At 38.0% G+C, this 15,716-nt stretch overlaps 1 protein-coding gene across 1 annotated transcript in view; it reads left to right on the top strand.

The window, feature by feature from the left end:
• Positions 1-15,716, top strand: part of EFNB2 (ephrin B2) — a 45,536-nt gene that overhangs the window by 14,695 nt on the left and 15,125 nt on the right. Inside the window, exon 2 of the mRNA XM_041422164.1 lies at positions 7,744-8,027. Coding sequence (XP_041278098.1) covers positions 7,744-8,027 — 284 coding nt within the window. The remainder of the gene's footprint in view (positions 1-7,743; positions 8,028-15,716) is intronic.

The raw sequence follows: 15,716 nt of genomic DNA, 5'->3' as shown, positions 1-15,716 counted from the left end.
ATGACTGACTTTTACGTGGGGAAAAACAAGCATTCATTTTTACATTCTGGGTTTAATGGGGATGGAGGGGTAAAGCACAAATTGGTTTGAAGGTTTTAGTTATGTAAGTGGGGGTTTTTGCTTTTTTCTGTGAGTGAGAGCCAAAGCAGCAAAGGAAAGGGCAACTTTCAGTCAAAACTTAACCACCTCTCGCATGTGGAGGTGACATCCCATTGAAACAGATACGCTGCCTAACAGCAAAACCCTTCTGGAGCTGCACGCCACTTCAGGTGGCTGAAGGCAGGATGCTGCCTTGTTTGCACATGGTGGGTTGGGGAAAGGGGGCTCTCGGTGCCCCTGCGTTTGTGGTCACTCCAAGACACCATGGTCCCAGTCTGAGATGACATGATTCCCTGGAGAGGGACTGCAAAGTGACATGCTTCTGCTGGAACCCAGGACTGGGGTACCCTTGAAGGGGAGTCTGCAGCATTTGCTTTGTCTTACTTACTTTGTACGAAGAATGAGATCACATCTGTACTGTAGAACCTCGTACATCACAGCTTTTAAGGAAACAGGTTTTTCTTTGAGTATCTCCAATAAGATGTGCTTGGTGGTGGGTTGCAGGTGACCTTCCATATACATGAAGGGTGAAAGGGGTACACTTTTGCCAAATACTACGTCTTGGCTGCAGGGTTTGTGCTCTCTCAAGTGCAAGGCACCTTTAGACTTGGGATGATTCTAAGCTGAGTGGAATGAAAAAGCATCTGTATTTTTGCAAAAGCACTAGTCATAAGAGTTACTGGTTGAAGGAAGCTCGTGACAGATCTAGGAGACCAGCTAGGGCAATTTCTGATGTGTTTGAAGACGAATGGTGTCTGTGGGTATCTCTGTACAGTAGAAGCTCTGTGCCTTTAGAACTGTGATGTGATGGTACAATTTGACTGTCAAATCCAGCAGGTCCATGCAAAAGAATATTTCCTTTGGAGAGAAGCATATGCACTCTAAGCCCATCCTTGGTTTACACGTATTAGAAATCCCTTGTTGTATTTTAAATGCTTTCCTCTAGTATTTTGCTAAAGGTAGTGCAATGAGTGGATAAATGAAATGGCTAAAATTTCATACACATTCCTAATTTCCATTAAAAATTTTGAAAAAACATGATAATGCTACAGAATCATTCTTGTGTAGGTTTTTAAGATTCCACTTGCAAACATACTGCTCTGTTTTGCCTTACTGAAGTAAATGGAAATCCTGAAGCTGATGTCAGTAAGAATAGGTCCAGAAAAAGGCACCAAGAACAGTGCCCATTTGTGTGGTTACTTGGGGCACATGTAATGGTGGCACCACTGACATGTTGTGTCCAGCGTTGTGATTAAAACAACATAAAACCTTTACCATTTCCTTTTTCAGTGCACTGCAAGCATTTGGCCCAGGTAGTCTGAAAGAAGATGGGCTCTTTTAGAGGTGAGGAAGAGTGAGGAGAATAAGGTACCCCTAGTATGGAGATCAGCTGTGGTTTCAGGGAGCTGTTTCAAAGCACTTATGAGCTTACTGCAGGTTTATTTCAGGGGAGCCTGAACATAGGTTTTTCCCTTGCAGTAGAAGTGAGAAATACAGGACTTGTTGCTTCTTTACCAACTCATGTTATAATATTTTATACTTTGGCTTTGTATAATGTGGTATTTGCCATTAAAGATCTTAAGGGGATGAGTGTGAATATATTTGTTTATTTATTTGTTTGAATTCCTTTTAGTTTCTAGCCTGCAAGTCCCATTAATGCCAGCAGCCATTCCTTACATAAATTGTTTCATTAACTGTGTGGAAAAATGTTACATATAAATAAAGGTTAGCAGATTAAACTTCTTCAGTTTTATTTAAATTCAAAAACTTCCCTGTTTAGCATGTTGTGTAAAACTTTCCTATAGTATTAAAATGAGTTAATAAGACTGCACTGGTAAAGAAAAGTAGCTTCCAAAGCTCACTTTAAATAATTTTAATAATATGAAATGCTATACTTTTTTTGCTCTCAAAGGTTCATTAGCTAGTCTGTGTATAAAGCCAGTCTGTCATCTTGCTGTGTCACCCTATGGTATTTTTTCTTACAAAGATTTTACAGAAGCATAGTGCCTTCTTTTCCTCATAAAATTATGTACCCATTTTGAGACAGACTCCGCATTAATCTTTTTTTGATGAAGCTTGTTTTTCTCTCTGTCCACAGCAGTTACTGATCCTGTTCTCACTCAATTCGTGTTCCCTTAATCTATTTAAGGTGGAGTGAGATGAGTCCTATAAAATCACTGCTTCTGCACAAAAAGCATTTACAGCCAGGTGTATACCTTATATGCACGTGCACATTTTTGTACGTGGTATTGAATATGGCAAAAACTAGCATGAAAGTTTTGTGTAGACCTTTTGCAGAGAGCTCTGATCTTTGTTTTTGGATTTCATGCAGTGCAGTGTTTTTGGCAATCAGGAAATTGTTTTTCTGCTACTTCACTGAAGTCGCTAGCCTTTTCCTTAAAACTCTATTTGTTTTGCATCAAGCTGGTAGGACTTTTGCCTTGCTTAAATATTTCTCTCTGTAGACTAAGTGATATTTGAAATATGAACGTTATTGTTTTCTCAGAAGTCAGATGATTAATACATACACTCATTAAAAAACATTATTTTTAGGCAGTAAGGACTTGTATATGGAACGTAATTCTGTATTCTGTTTCAGTTTGCAGTTTTGTAAGTAACGGACTAACATTCTGTGTTATTAGTATTCATGATATTTCCTTAATAAACTTCTCAATTAATAACTTTAGAGTCAGGCTCCTAGTTAAAACTTCATAAAGTTAAGCGGGTAGGATTCCCCAACAGTAGGTTTCAGGCTGCATTTTAAGAAGTGTCTTGATTGTTCACATTTTTAGGATTATTTTTGTGACATGAATTTGAAGGTAATTGCCTTCACCAATTAGTTCAGGTAAGTTATTAAAGCAAAGAAATTTGGCACTGCCTCCCCAGTTAAATATACAAGCCTTGCATCAAGTCCTAACATGCTTTCTAAAATCATATTTATTTTATAATTTCTAGAATATAGTTAAAGCTAAGTGTGCATATATATTCATAGTATATGTACATATATGTGTATAGTTTCGTAAGTTGGAAAAACCTTGACAAATCGCTTGGTTACATCACTCAATACTGATTAACAAAATGTCTTAAGAATTTATTTTTCTAAGAATTTTTTCTGTAGATAATTTTACAATTTCAGAAATTTCTGCATACTAAGAAATGATAAGAGTATTTTCAGTGAATGAGAGTGTGGGCAGGTTAAGTTCTACTTTTTTTTTTTGAGAGTGTGCTATTATGAGGTTAGGCAGGTTTGAATGGTTGTGATTAAGCAAATTTCCTTTGTAAATTAATATGGTTGAATGTGCCAAGTTTCTCTAAACAATAAGGAGATTCTTAAATTCTTTGGAAACTAATATACTTTAAAAAAAATACATATAAAATTTCACAATCAAATTTTAACTTCTTGAAGACTTTGACAAGTAAAGTTGCATTAGTGCCAGGAACTGTTGCTGGGACCTAAAATTAAGTGTGGTAGAAAAAAATCATTGAAGTGTTGGTGTGAGCAGGGAATGAACTACTCTCTCCTTAATTTCTGTTTGTGTCTCTGTGACTTTTTGGTCAAGTACAATAATTATTTTAAAAAAGGTTTGGGAACTCTGCAAGGTGTTGATATTTGATGAACTGCATGACTAGCTGGACTTGTGGGAGGGATTCACATCCATGGGCTTTTGCACAGATGTCAAATGTCGCCCACAATGCACCAGTTTTGGGCTGACAGTAAAAATGCCATCTGTATCGAAAAGTGCCAGACAGAAAGTGCATGAATTTCATCGTACAGCTTATATGGTACTTAATATACTTTTCTGTGCTTTCTCACAGCAGGCACCAGGATTATTTATTGTGAGCAGGATTTTTCAAATGCTCCAAGAGTCTCTCTGTATCTATCTGACTGCTGACAGAAATGAGTTGGGAAGCTTGCTAAGCTTTTCTCTTAAGTTTTTGTTGGGGCCGGGGCCTGTGTTGGTATTTTAAGTTTTGCAGTAAATCATACTTAGAGCTGAAATGCCGAAAGTTAGAAGGATTTTTATAGAAAGCAGTGGTTCCAGTGCTGTCACTATCCTGACTTCTTGGAGAGCATGTCACTGTCCTAAGCCACCGCTGGAGTAACAGCCTCCACAGGATCAGCCCCAGGATTCTGGAAATACCTTGCTTTGTCTTTATTATGTTTTGACGTGAAAAAGAAAAAGCTTTCTAATGAGTTGAAGGCACATTTTGACCAGACTTTTAAAGCCATTTTAAACTTAAAATTTCTAGACACTGTCCTGCAAACATTTCATCAGTCTTGATGCTACTTTGGAATACTTAAGACAACATCAACACTTGCAGAAAAGACTCAGGATTAATCTTGGTGCTTTTTTAATCTCCACTAAGGCTGAATGTACGTTGTCCTTTTCTTTTTGCCTTTTTTTTTTTTCTCAAATAGAAGATCTTCAAAAATAGGATCATAAAACAGTAGTCTTAATCCTCCTGACATTTTATAAATAGCTTCAGAAAATGCTTACTACCCAGAAAATGATTTATTTAAAATCTTTATAAAAAGTACAGTAGAAAAAGTACTACACAAATGCAGGGATAATAATCATGCTACAACTAATCAGCCACTGTAGGTTTTGTGGTTGAACTGAAATGCATGAGGTGAAACTTTTTTATTAACTCCATCCATAGTTGTGCTTTGTTGTTGTAAGAAAATAAGGAAAGTAAATTGGAAAAATATCTCTCCTAGCAAAGGTCATGATCAAAACTGCAAAGTGTGGAAAAATTTCAATACAATCAAGTTCTCAGATTAATCCTTGTATTTTAAGCCTTTTTTCTTCCCTAATCCCATCAGCATTAGATCCTACAAGTTCAGACACTCAAGCAGAAGGAGATTTACTGAGTTTAGTTCTAAAACTGTACAGACTTCAGAGTCATAGCAAGAATATTCCCTGCCATGAAGTCTAACAAGTACATTCATTTAAAGCTCTTGTAAAATGTAGTTTTAACTGTCTGTTGGGGACAGTTCTGTCCTCTACCTTTTATGGGACAATTCCTGGCTGAAACTAAGGCTCACAAGTGTGCCCTCTTTCCTATAGATGTTTCTGAGGATTGCCTGGCATACCATCTCTTAACCCATCCTGTTTGTGCTCAGAGTTTTCGTGGAGAACATATACTGTGGCTGTTACATGTATATACCCAAAGTCTAAAATTAGAATCAGTGTCTTGTTTCTCAGGGCAGATTTTAGGTTATATTATTGATAATGATGGACAGGAACATTTATCTAACCTTAAGAATTTAATATTTGTTATGTATAGGAATCTAACTTGAATCACTTACAAGCAAAGATTTAGTCCTTTGAAATCTCACGTTTCCTATTACACAGTCCTGTTACGTGAAGAAGAATTGCTGGCAAGAAGAAATATTTGCGGCAGTGGGATCATACAGTGACCAGCCTTTGTCCTGGCATGCAGATGGGGAAATATGAGTGATTGCCATCTTCCTGATACAGCAGTGCTGCACAGGAGCAAAGTTGAAATGGTGCTGTGGTCAGACAAGGTGGTAAAGTCAGTCACAGGTGACACAGGTTGGCTTGGAAACTCGGTCCCTTTGCTTCCGCCTGGTCAGAGTTCATCCCCAAGGAGAGCCAAAATCAGAGTACATGCTGCTCCCTTGGGAATATTTGCTGGCTGTCATCCTCCTCAGTTATAGGATCATAGAATCACTCAGGTTGGAATAGACCTGTAAGACCATCAAGTCCAGCTGTTAACCCAGCACTGCTGGGTTAAACCACATCCCTGGGTGCCATATCTACGTTCACTTCTGGTTGTCCTTCAGCAGGCTGATAACTCCAAGGATGCATTCCCACCTTTCCATTTGTTTGACCATTTCAGCTTTCCTGAGGTGGTAGTTGCTGTATTCCTTTGGCATGTCTGAAAACGGGGGGAGGAGGCGCAGCTTTGCCCCATCTCCAATCTCAGTTTGAACAGCCGTGGCCAAGCCCAGTTTCTGCAGTCTGGAAATTACACTGCACAGCACAAAAGAGCGCAGTGATTTATACATCAACAGTCGCTTTTCTTGCCATAACATTTCATTGTTCTAGTTCCCTAAATCTGTAATTAGATGTCTTTGTCCTGCTACGTGCTGCTTCATAACAAATATAATTCTTACACTGGCTTTGTGAGTGAAAATAATCCTGCTCAATTAGCACAGATCATAAACTTGAATTGTGTGGAGCAAGCAGTTGTAAATGATGGATTCAAAATTTGGGGCGTTGCATCATCCTTTAATTTAGTGGGTTCTCTCCCACCAGTACTTCATGCTGGTGGCTCCTTTCGCCAAGCTGAGGTTGGAGGTCACCGACGCCTACAGCTTTGTTCTGCGTGGGCCTTGATACTCTAATTTAAAGTTTCCAGGAAGGCTGCCTGTGAATAAGCTAGATTTACTACGTGTGCTGTTTAAATATTAGCACTTGGAGAAGGGTGTTCATTAGACAGGAATTGTTTCACTTGGTTTTTCAGGCCGATTCTCCATTAAGGAAGATCTTTGGAAAATGCTGGCAGGCAGGAAAAAGAGGAAAGAAAGTCTTTTAGGTCTGTGCATTCGAGTACATTGGTTGTGTTTGTGGCTGTTGTTCTAAAACATGCACTTCTTGGCCTTAATTGAACAAATATGTCTTAATGGAGAGAGAAACAAACAAACCTGCTGTGGCTTTTGTCCTTGTGAGAACATGACTCCTCATTTTGTGCATGAATCAATACTATAAGTAATTATTTCTATTTTTCTTCCATGAAGAAGTGGTCATGTTTGCCTGTTAATATGAGTAGGAAAGACAAAATACTGTGTCTAACTGCAAATATTAAAGCTCCCTGCCAGTTTGTGTAAGAAGTCTTCCCATACTAAGAAAAAAAGCACACCCGTCTTTAACTGCTAGCACAGAAAAAAAAAAAAAAAAAGAAAAAAGAGCTAAAATAATGACAGTGGTGGTGGAATTTGTGAAAAGAAATCATTGTAGTGGAAAGGTCACACTGTCCTGGATAGAAGTGTTTTTCTCAGAAGCATGTGTGGTCCATGGATCAGGTAGATCTCTGTCTATCACAGAGATCTGTAAGCATGGTTGAGTGTCTGATAATCCTTTGTGTTACATTAGTAATATTTATCAGCATGTTAATATATTGTAAAAGTCTTACATTTTTTCCTGTCCCACATGGCTGTTCAGTAGGGTTGAAAGATTGTTTTTGTCATTCTGCCATATTCAAAATTAGCAAAATACTTGCAAGAATAGTAGAAATATTAGCAAAACAGAAAAACAGAATCACAGCTCACCAGGTATTGTATTAGCTGCTCTGCATGGCTAAATGCAGTGCAAGAAACAGAGATGCCTGCCAGAGAGAGATGTAAAATCTATTAGTGTGCCCAAAACTGGGATAAGGACTAAAAGACTCAATCCATCTATAATTTCCAAGATCTAAATAAACATCTTGTTGATATTGAATCAAGCCCAAACTATTAAGATTTGGTTTGCTCAGTCTGTCATTTTGGTTTTGGAAACTGTGTATTCCTGTCTGTTCACTGCAGTTGCTACTTTTCTGTGTGGGATTTTATTAAGTATCTCAAATTTTATCTCTTCTTCTCTTCCCCCATCCTCCCCCTTTTTTTTTCCTTCCTTTTAGATTCCTTCCTGGACAAGGATTGGTACTATATCCACAAATAGGAGACAAACTGGATATTATATGCCCAAAGGTGGACTCTAAAACTATTGGCCAATATGAATATTATAAGGTCTACATGGTTGATAAAGACCAAGCAGATAGCTGTGCTATTAAAAAGGACAATACACCTCTACTTAACTGTGCCAAGCCAGATCAAGATGTTAAGTTTACCATCAAGTTTCAAGAGTTCAGTCCTAATCTCTGGGGCCTGGAATTTCAGAAGAACAAAGATTATTACGTCATATGTAAGTTCAAACTTTCGGTTCTAATTATTTTAAATATAATTGTTCGTTATTTTGCTGTCTTGTGTATTATAAGCAAACTATGAATGGGTTTATGTATTTTTATCTGAAAATTATTTCTTGCCAGCCTATTTTTGATATTGTTCCTGATTTTCAAAGGGTCTCTGTCTCTTTTTTCCTTGGTTTGTGTAAACCACATTTGATTGTACTTCTGTGCCTGTAAAAGGTTGATTTTTTTTTTTTTTTTTTTGTTTGTGGGGTTATTTTGTGCATGGTATTGTGTTCTGTATTTGCATTAGAAGTTGTGTGCAGCTAAACTGTGATGTGTTTCCTGCTCACAACCCTGGTGATGTGGTGTTGGCTTTGTCCTTGGCTTCTCTTTTGCCAAGAGCAGGAGCACAGTGATCCAGCTGTTCTCAGATCAGGCATCCTGTGTGACGTGGCTAGCCATTGCTCCAGGTGCTCTGGGGACTCTCACAGGAAGCATCTTTTGGCCACTTTGGTGCCAATTTTGTCAGTGTAGTTTCCTCACAAGGGTTACTGGTAAGGGCCTGTAATTGAACATACTTTTCCTCAAAACATACCTATTATATTCATACAGTAGCTAGGAGAGTTCTTGGGTAAAACCTAGACTAGCATAGTCTTGAATTTTATCCTTTTTCATGGTCCTGGCTTGCTAAACAAATAGGCATGGCACAGGCCTCTGTGCAGCAGTACAAACTTTGTGTGAGTTTCTGATCAGGGATTTATGGCTGAAAGCAAGTCTGGAAGTAGCCACTGTGTTCAGTGATTCAAATTACTTATGATGTGTGAAGTTAATGATGTGAATCAGGAGCTAGCATAAGCTGAGACCTCAGCAGTATAACAACAATTTACATTAGTTTAGGTTTTGTCATTGTATACTATGCCCTGTGGATGTCATTTAGCCCCATGGGCACTTTTTAAGTCTTGAGCAAGTATCCGCAGTTATTAGGTGATAGAACAAATCCTGCAAATACATGGCTTTTCTGCAGTTACAAGGAAGTTAGATACCCGAGTGTCTTATTTTGCAGAATCATAGAATAATTTGGGTTGGAAGGGGCCTTTAAAGCTCTTCTAGTCCAAACCCCATTTAGTGTGCTGGGACATCTTCAACTAGATCAGGTTGCTCAGACCTCTGTTCCCAGGTATGGAGTACCTACCACCTCTCTAGCCATCATGTTCCTGTATTTCACACACCCACTGTAAAACATTTATTCACCATACCTGATCTAAATCTACTCTCTGTTAGTTTAAGACCATTAACCCATGTCCTGTCACAACAGGTCCTGCTAAAAGATTAGTCCCTGAACACCACCTTGAACACAACCTCCTTGAAAACTGGAGGATTGATAATTGTTTCATGTAATGTCTGCCAGTGCAATTATTTCTCAATTTCTGATTTAAAAACATTGGCAGTTTTAAAAGTGCTCGATCAAGTACTTTTGAAATGGAATTGGAAATTAATTCGATATAAATTAATGCTCGCTTTCCAGTTATATCCATAGTGAAACATGGTAATATAAAACAAGGTTGTATGTCACAGAAGCATAAGTAAGAATTCACTGCATTATTAATATTAATTACTAGTTTTAGAAATTACTAGGTAAGAGTTACAGGAGATACAAACCACCATTTTCTTGGTTTTAAAGATTGCTAAATATGGACACTTTCTCTGTTTAGCTGGGGAGTATATAAAAATGCAGTCCCATTTAAACAATATTAACTTTGACAAACTTCCCACTGAAATACAGTGAGATATTTATGAGGGTGAAAGCAACAAAATTACCTGTTGAGAGATAGTAGTATAGAGAGATAGTAACTCCTGTGAAAATGTGTAGCATAAAAATGACCATGCTCAAATATTTGGCTTAAATGAGGAAATGTGCTCATTATTTAGTGCTGCTTTTAAAAACATCCACAGAAGACCAACTGTAGTGGAACAAATGGCACTGTTACAATTATTACCTGAAAATTATGGGCACAAATGGAGCTTTCTGATGCACTGTCAGTTCTGTCATATCTATGTCATGGATTTACCCAGAGAATTATTAAGTACGTCTCATTTTCATTAGTTTTGTGTAATTATTTCATTATAGCAATAAGACATAATAGACGTTGCATTTCCTGGAAGATTACAGCATAACCTGGTTGAAAGAATTTACTCAGCCTTCAGTCTAATGCCTCAAAAATCACACTGGACTAGCAGTAATACTGGAGTGCCTCAGGGTATTATTTTTCCTTCTCATTGTGGCATAAACAAATGGCTAACTTACCACTCTGTTGCTAGCATACTGACTGAGCTTCAGCAAGGGTACCCATACATTTTAATGGGCTGGACAAAAAAGCACCCCACTCTTGAAAACCCAGCCATCCTGAAGCTAAAACCCTCACCTTCCTGTCATTCAAGGAGAAAACAATAAACTCAGTGATGCTGGTCTCAGAAGTGCTAAGAGGCGTAGAAAACTAGGCCAGTGCTCAGCTAGGACACCATTTTAGAGAGTACTGGAGCTAGATAGGATTTTATTAGTTCATATTCAAAAGCTCACGACACAGCCTTGTCAGTGCAAGTTCTGGTAGTCAGGACATTTGCTGTCATTTTTATAAGAAATAAAATGCATCTTAGTCATGTATGCATTGTTTGCATACATTTCTGTTCATAGACCCGTCCTCCCCTCCCTCCCTCCCGCCTTCCTTCCCTCTGTTTTGCCTTGCTTATTTGTTGGGCTTTTTCGAGGGGTGGAAAAGCTGTGACATGAAGGCAATGATGCATTTTATGTGCCAGCTTTTGATTTTAAAGTATTTTAGGATCTTGCATTCCCTCAACTAAGTGGCATCAAACAAACCTAACACAAGAGCTCACTGAGCTCAGCATCTTTGCAGCACTTGCTGTGGCTGCGCCTACAGCCTAATCTCACGCTGTTTATGCTGGCAGGCTGTTGTCAGCCCTTTAAATGTTTTGTGCATTGTCATGCACCTTTATCATCTTGCCATTATTTGAAAACAGAGTTTGTTTTTCTAAGGTAATAGTGGTTTGTGGAGCTGTATTAAGCAGTAAGATCTCTATTCATATTAGGGGGTTAGTCATTTTGGGATGAGGAATTGCAACACAGGATGAAGTAGCTTCCTGAGCCCTTTAGAGACATGTGATTGCACAGGAATTCTTCAAGCCATAATTTTTATATCATCCAGATGTATTCATGAAAAATATAGCAGAAGGAGATCTTTTCTGTTCAGTGCTTCCCTAAGCCTAGGCATATAAAATTTTCTCATTTCACAATTCCCAATTTTTTAAAAAGTAAAAGTGTGGGTAAGTTTCTCATATCTGTTTTCACATTTAGTGGGAATTTAATAAATAAAAAAAAAGTAACCCATTTCTTGGCAAGATATTCCTCAATATGATCAGTATCCAAAGAGTTAATTCTATGAACAGCAGTAATTGGAAAGACGATACTGAATGATACTGTGAAAGTGAATAAATGATGTAACAGAGTGTCCTTGGTTTTCTCTTCTTTGCTATCATCAATTTTTCGTTCCTGGGAAATGAATAGATTCATTTTCCTACAGTTACCTGATTTCTTTTTAGCAGAACTGGAGAAGGTCAAATGAACTTGAGATCTCAGAAGTATTAATGTTGGATTATGCCAAAATATGTGACCATTTAGCTAACATACCATAAGTCTCTAAGGAAATCCTTAATCACATGCATGAAGATACATCATGCCTAACAACATAAATATCTATGCGAAGGGCAAATTTGAGCAGAAGGGTGTGAAGATTTGCAACTCTAATGTTTGCATTAAAAAGTCTTTTTATGTCTTTGCATGGTTAGGGAATAATTTTCTGCTGTTGTGAATTGCTCAGAAAAAGCAGTGAGTATATCCTCACTACTGAGGAGGTACTCAGTACTTGATCTGCAAGTACTTAGGTCATGGTGTCACTGCTTCAGTACCCCTCTCAGATGCAGATTCTTCTTGTTTGTGAGATGTATTCGCATAGTTCAAGTGCATTCCATATACCAAAGTTGTTTACTCTTGGTGTACAGGAGTCATCCTAAACCCTTCCCTGTAAACTTGGCCTTTAGTCAGAGAGCCTAGAGCACCTGGTGATAAACTGGCTTTGTGCTGAGGGAGCTCTGGGGGAAGCCTGTGGGAATCTGTGCCAGAAGGAAGGGAGCAGTGCCACCTGCCTCCAAGCCATCGTCAAGCTCCTTAGGTAGTTTGGCCAAGCAAGCACATATTTCACGCCATCTCTTCTTTTGCATAAGTGAAGTCCTATGGGCTGACATCATCAACGTTAAAAAATAAGTCACCTGCAATGAAGTCTTCACCTGTTCCAAATTTGTAGTAGAGTGACTTGGGACTTGGGAAGGGGTTACAGAACATTTCTCTGAAAGATTCCTCTATAAGGCTTGCTCTGCCTGGACCTCATTAGCTGAGCTTGCTGAGCTAATGATGCTCATTGGCTTTGACGTTGGCAAAATCGAATATGCAGCTTTCCTTAAATGTTTTTTTTGTCAACTTTTTTTCAAGTGACCCACTTACATAATTGGCTTCTGGCTTAAATTAAAAAACGTATATTTATATATATTTGATCCCTGACTGATTGGAAGGTTTATACTGGCTAGTAGCACTATATTTTGGATAACTGCTTTAATAGTACTGTGGCTTTTAAAATCAAAACAGTAATTCTGAAACTTTAGCATTAGCTGTGTTTGAAAAAAATCACAAGGCATTTTATGTTTTCACTTTGTCATTCTGTTACAATTAAAGGGCAATAACTGTCTGAGGAAGAACATACTAAAGGACAATATAGATTGTGCCCTGAAATATGGCCCAGCTGGGAAGAATAAATCTCTTTGCATGGCCAAATAGATTTACATTAAAATGTTATTTTAGTATTCTGACCAGTTTAAGCACTGGCTAATCTGTCTGGCTGGGCATCCTGAAAAATTCTGAGGCAGATTTCAGCCTGCAGCCCCCTGCAACTTCCAAATCACCTAGTGAAAGCTGCCCAAAAGGACACAGTAAACAGGTTTTCCTTTGTTAATGCCAAACTAGCCAAAGCAGGAACAAATACTCTATCAGAAATTCAATCCCTTTATTTTGCAACAAAGATGTTTTTCCTGGTTTGTGTTAAAGACTCAGAAATCTACGGTTTGGGTTTTTTGATGGTTTTTGGGATCATAGAATGGGACATGTTTTTTTTTTTTTTTTTGTTTTGGTTTTTTTTTGTTGTTTTTTTTTGTTTTGTTTTGGAGGTTTTTTGGTTTGTTTGGGTTTGGGTTTTTTTGTTTTGTTTTGGTTTTTTTTTGTTTTGTTTTGTTTGGGGTTTTTTAGGTTTTTTTTGTTTTGCTTTCTTGTGGTGGTGATGGTGTTAATGAAAACCAGTGCAATAATAGTCACTCTGATTCCATTTCTACAAAGATCACTTTTTTCTTTCCTTTCTCCTCTTCCTTCCTCAGAAAATTAGATAAATAATTTCTCCTTAGTGTAAAATGATATCCGGAGGTCAGTCTTTGACTTTGCTGAAGAGTCTTTTAAGGGGTGTATCAGCAATACCACTTAGCTCTTGTTGAATGAAATATAAATACAGCTTATACAAATAATATTATTAGAGAGAAAAATCACTGTCTGTGCAGCTTCAGATTTCTAACAGAGTCTAAGACCTGCAGGATTAATGGAGTCATGGTCCTTTGGGGTTTTGTCCCAGACCACACAGGTCTTGTAAGAGAATAAGGCTATTTTATATTGATGGACTTTGTTCATATTTGGTGCCATTACCTAGGCAATACCAATCGTTTATCTCCTTTAAAGTAGACAGAGATAGTTCAGCAGGAAATCTGTTATTATGTCTCTATTCCTAAGGGAAGGAAATGAAAGATAGGAATTCTCAGTTTTTTAATTGATGGCATGTTGTGAAAAAAATACAGTTATCTTCCCCCACACCCCCACAAGTATTCTGAATAGATCTGGAATCAGATGAAAAATGAAGAATAATTGTTCAGATGGGAAGAAAAAAATATTCAGGAAATATTCATGAATTAAACATATTTTAAAATTTCATAAGAAGCTGTTTAATAGTTTTAGTCTCTATTTTTATATCTTGCTTTCATAATTCCTCAGAAGCTGGAATGAATACGGGAAATATAATACATTCTCAAAGAAAGATACTGTATTCTTCCTTAGAAGTTTTTGTGTATGTAGCATTTGTCGTGCTTTGCAAAATAAAAAGCTTAAATCCTGATCTTCTCCAAAATGTGTATGTTCTTAGATTTACATAAACATCCTTAACAGGACTACATGCACAAGAAGAATGTGCTGAGTGTGTATTTTATCCTTTATATTCAGGATATGAGTAACTGTTTAAATCAGGGGATGTGTATTGGAAAGATTCTATGAGGAAAGCATGAAGAAAGTATCTGTCTAAACTGAAACTTGAGAGTGCACTACCACACTGAAACACATTTAATTTCTATTTTGTACGTAAGTTCGGTGATGATCATTTAGCTCTTGAGTGGAATGATTATTCTTTACTTTATACAGTTGCTTGTATCATATGTGTTACATATTGCAGTATTTGAAGTCCTAAAATGAAAGATGAAGAGCTGCATAAGGATTTATAAAGGCTTCAATGAATCTCATTTTAAAGACTTGAAATTGTTTGCCTCATTAAAGTCTTTAAGTAGCTGGAATGGAGGGAAATATAATTTTCTGAGAACTGCATTAGCTAAACCAAAAGGCTGGAATGGTCGGAAACCAGGGTTTGGATTTTCTTTCCTGACTTCAGTGCATCCTGGAAACCTTGGATGAAGAATTTTTGAGGATTTAATTCTGATAAATCAGACTATAAAACTAAGCCCTAATGGGCAGTCTTCCAGTTTCTTTTTTCAGTCCCAAGGAAATCACGCAAATTTTTCTGGAAGTAAAAGCAGGATTAGGCTTAAGGTGGTCTTAGCTGTTCTTGAAGAAGAGTCCATATTAAGCTGATAAGGCTGGTTTTTAAAAGCATTTTTGGATCTTTGTTAGCATGATTTATCTGTTTTCTGTTTGGTAGACGAAGACAGCAAAAATCACTAAACTGCGGCAGCTGAGTAGTCCTTATGTTCTCACTGGACTGCTGTGAGAGAAACAGAGTTCTGAATCCAGATCCTGGCAGGAAAACTTAAAATTATTTGTTTTTCAAGTATTTCATGTTAGCGCATAAATGCATTAAACCACAACAGCCCAGCTGATTGCAGAATCCCAGAATGGGTTGGTTTGGATGGCACCTCTGGAGCTCATCTAATCCCCTGCTCAAACCTTTGCTCAAGCAGGCCCACCTGCAGCCAGTTGCCCAGAATTGTGTCCAGCTGAGTTTTGAGTATCCCCAAGGATGCAGCCCCTCCTCCTATGCAGGTGCTCTGTTCCTTCATCATCTCCATGAGCATTTACTGCACTTGCTCCTGGGAGTCCGTGTCTGTCTTCTGTTGAGGAGTCTGTGACTGCACCCATCTCTGCAGGTGTGGCCTCACCAGCTCAGAGTGGTGTGGAAGGATCACCTTCCCAAACCAGCTGTCACTGCTCTTACAGATTGCGCCCAAGAGCTGTTTGCTTCCTTTGGCACGAGGGCACTTGGTGGCACTCATGGTCAACTTGGTGTCCACCAGGACCCTGACGGCTTTTTTGCAGAGTT

This window comes from Onychostruthus taczanowskii, unplaced genomic scaffold, assembly GCF_017590055.1.
Source record: "Onychostruthus taczanowskii isolate IOZ18803 unplaced genomic scaffold, ASM1759005v1 scaffold71, whole genome shotgun sequence".
In the NCBI taxonomy this organism is placed as follows: Eukaryota; Metazoa; Chordata; class Aves; order Passeriformes; family Passeridae; genus Onychostruthus; species Onychostruthus taczanowskii.
The sequence above is the reverse complement of the archived record's forward strand: the minus strand, read 5'-3'. Positions and strand labels throughout refer to the sequence as shown.